Below are 4,005 nucleotides of genomic sequence, written 5' to 3'. Positions count from 1 at the left end.
GGAAGAGATAGGGCAGTCCACGTTATAATGACAGTAGTATTTGCCAATCAACATTGGTGTTGCTAACCTTGTCTATCATTCGACAAAGCAGATGGTGCTATCATTTTTTACCTCTATAACTTTCAACATAATCATAATGTATTATTCTGTATTATAATGTATATTCTGTATAACTACAGGTATTCAGTTGGCGACAGTATGCTGCATATTGGCATTGAAAGAGCGCGCAATCTCTCGGCGCTATTCATACCAGATCTATGCCAAGTGTGAGTACATATATCAATATTTTTAATTAATTTCTAAGGCCCGGTTGCACAAGAGCCTGTTGAATTTTAACAGTAATCAAATGCTACGGGAACCAATTGAAAAGCGTTCTCTGATTGGTTCTCGTAGCATTTAATCATGGCATTAAAATTCAACAGACTTTTGAGCAACCGGGCTTATTTGTTTTAACATGAATCATGTTTTACCATGGATATTATGGTAATTTAATTGTATTATTTAGCTATATTCATGTTATGAATCAGTCAACAATTTTCAAGTGAATAGCTTCAACAATAATTTCATTTAACAATATCTTTTTTCAATACATATTCATAATGAGTATGTGGAATAGCTTCAACAATAATTTCATTTGACAATATCTATCAACACATATTAATATAGTGGAACTCCTCCTTAAAATTGAGAAACTCATATTTTATTGTCAATTTATAATTTTATCTTATTTCTAAAACAAATCACAGATTGGGAGAGTACAACTAGGATACCTTGTATCATTTCTCTCAAATTTAGATCATACAAATTTTCTAATTTCTCCAAAGTTGGTTTGACTATCAAACCAATTTAATTTAGGTGATAAATTGTAAATTTATTTAAGGGCTCTAACTTCCTTCTATTAAACTAATCTAGGCTTAAACCTAAGGAATATTTTCAACTTTTAAGGTTAATAGTTTAGATAACTTAAATCCTTTCGGTTTTACTAAACCTTATATTCAAAGATGATTTAAATTGCAACCAATGTATGGTTACATTTCTCATAATGTGTTTTTTTGAGTCAGCTGATGCTTTAAACTATAATTAGAGTTAAACTTTTTTGAAGAAAGTGACCCTCATGTTCATTTCAAAAATATACCTTTAGTGAAATGTCCGAAATAGGAGTATGTCGAGCAATTATTTTACTATATTTGAAGAGACGTGAAATTCTGGAAAGGTTCCACAACGTCAATATTTACTCTACAAACTTTATCGATTATTCTACTATTATAAATATTGAATTTTATTTCTAAAATAAAATTATAGTACCCTTCTCGAAAATAATAAAATAAAATGATAGATTAAGAATACAATTATTTTTTATTAATAAAATAATAAAAACAATATAAAAATCTTGAAGTACCCTTATTTTTAAAAAACTTTAAAATATTATTACTAGTAGTTCTGTGAACAGTAGACCTCACGCAGTATTCTCACTCCACAAGTACCTGATTGAAACTATAGACTTTATGGAAATACAGCAATAGACTGGCTTCTCCACACATCTGTGTAATCACTTGTCAGCTGATTTATGATGAATAATTCTATAGTCTGATTTTTACTCTAATATTGGCGTATGAAGAGGCTCTTTTTCCTTTTATATTATTCTTGAAATGCAAATTCCAAAAACCTTGTATATACGTCGACGCGCAAAAAAAAGGAACATACCTGTCAAATTTCATGAAAATCTATTACCGCGTTTCGCCGTAAATGCGCAACATATAATCATTTAAACATTAAGAGAAATGCCAAACCGTCGACTTGAATCTTAGACATCACTTCGCTCGGTAAATTATTTTCAAAAGGGTAATATAATTCTATTTTATAAATAGATCTAAGTAGCCCTGATTTTATACATTATTAGAATTAATTTTTATATATTTTTTCGTGTTTTTAGGTATATAAAGGCGGCATTGTTGCCCAGTGGACCCACGTCGGTTCTGACGTGTTGCACGAACCCATCTCCGACCTCACCAAACCCAGGTTCGGCGAGACCTTCCCCCTTCTGTGCTCTCAGCAAACTCTGCACGAAAACCCTGCAAGTCAACGTGTGGAGTTTGGATCCTGAAGCTCACACTGAATGCTTGGTGAGTTCTAATTTGAATTTAAAATTCAAAGAAGATATCCGTTAAGAAGTCGTCTCACTATCAGCTACCTTCTCCGCTACCCTCTACTATAGATAAAATATATCATAAGAAGATATCCCATGGTGTAGGTTTTTTGTGTTCCAAATTTCAAGCCGATTTTTGTTAACTCAAGTCGATTATACTGTCTATTATTACTGTGTTGTTGGGAGTGTGGGAAACTGCACGTATACGTTCTATAATGAGGTCCACGTTATAATGGCAGTGTTTGATTATTTCAAACAAGAACGAACAGTTAATATAACATCAATAAACTTGCATCAGCTACCGAATATAGAAGGCATTGACAAAACAGAGGATCGGCAACGTTGTTCTTACATTTTTCCTCTACACTATAGAATCCCGTCTTTTGTCCCTGTAAGAAGGGATTTGCAAAAAAAATACTAGCAAAATCTGTACAATGAAGCTGGATTCTCACATATCAGTGAAAGTGACAGGTATAGTGAGAATATTATTCCTGTAAGTTGTAATGGACCATTCATACTCGCTCCGTTAGGCTGAGTGTGAACAGTCCTATAAGAACTCATGGGAATTATAGTTTCATGTGCCGGTTACTTTCACTGGCACTGATATATGTGGGAATCCAACTTAAGACATCTTCACAGTATCTATTTATTTTATTATTATTCATTCATATCGTTCTCTACTAGAAGATTAGGAAAGAAAACAGAAGGCTGAAGCCAAAACTTTCCCAAATTGGATAGAAATTGTCCAAATATTAATTACACTAGGGGTCGTCAAGTGTCCGAGCGTGTCATGGTGCATAGTTTTATTGGGCTCATTACACCATTTATGATATTTATAAATGTAATTTGCGCATTTATGAATGTATTTTGCGTGTTTTGCAGGGTTGTGCCCAAGAAAGCCTTGCGACTTTTCGCCTGACACAACTTGCGTCAAGTGGTACAACATTCTGAGTTTCCGGTTCATGCAGGCGCCACCCATGCCCCCTGTTATGGGGGCCACCTGCCCCCAGTAGGGGCAAATGTGGCCCCTGTAGGTGGGGCCTCCTTGCCCCTGTAGGGGCCACCATGCACCAGCAGCGGGCCCTCCAACCGCACAAGGAAGAGAGCTCTGATGAGTCAACGATTATTTCGTCGCAGACGTCTACGCTCACTAGGAATCAAGGTTAATAAAAATTCAATAATTCATTATTCGTTCATTCATTATTTTATTCATCAATAACATGAATAACAATAGAAATCTAAGTACTCTTTAGAATAGATTTCTATTTTTATTCGTATTCAAGTGTAGCCCTAAAGAAAAAAAAACAATAACATAACATTTATTTGTTTGTTCATTTGTATCTCCACAGGTATTAGCCATTTGAAGAGCCTTCTTCATAAGGTTTATTTATTCATTTATTTATTTATCATTACAATGCGAATGACAAATGCAATAACATTATAGAGATAAAATAATAAGTTAGTCCTGTGCTATTTTCTTCCAAATTTATAGGTGACAAAGTCCAAGATAAGGTTAGAATTCACGTGTACGATTTTTATAAAATTTTAGTCCAAAATAAACATGAAAACTATAAATTTGAATATATTTTGACTTGAATTTATAAATTGATAAGTAATATTCCATTCAATTACCACTTGACTTGAAACTAATACTATTTAGTTATTTTTAAAAATTTGGAACTACTGAAGAAACATAAACTTGTAAACACTAAAGCTCAGCTGACATGGTACTATACGATCAGCTAGTGAGGCCGTGACATTAGATGTACGACAAAGAAAAGTAGATGTAACATCGCTTCTTTGTACATCATTCTTGTATGATTATTGAGGAAAAAACTATAGGATTGGAAAAACCCAAA

At 33.4% G+C, this 4,005-nt stretch overlaps 1 protein-coding gene across 1 annotated transcript; it reads left to right on the top strand.

The window, feature by feature from the left end:
* The first annotated feature begins 176 nt into the window (after nt 1-176).
* Nucleotides 177-3,159, top strand: LOC120355392 (protein kibra-like). Its single transcript, XM_039443754.1, is given in 5 exon segments — nt 177-266; nt 1,934-2,040; nt 2,042-2,123; nt 3,029-3,047; nt 3,050-3,159. Coding segments are annotated over 5 exon segments (327 nt in total). The 5' UTR covers nt 177-257.
* The last annotated feature ends 846 nt before the right edge of the window (nt 3,160-4,005 follow it).

The sequence above is a fragment of the Nilaparvata lugens genome, unplaced genomic scaffold (genome assembly GCF_014356525.2).
Source record: "Nilaparvata lugens isolate BPH unplaced genomic scaffold, ASM1435652v1 scaffold10971, whole genome shotgun sequence".
In the NCBI taxonomy this organism is placed as follows: domain Eukaryota; kingdom Metazoa; phylum Arthropoda; class Insecta; order Hemiptera; family Delphacidae; genus Nilaparvata; species Nilaparvata lugens.
This window is presented reverse-complemented; position numbering and strand designations above follow the sequence as displayed.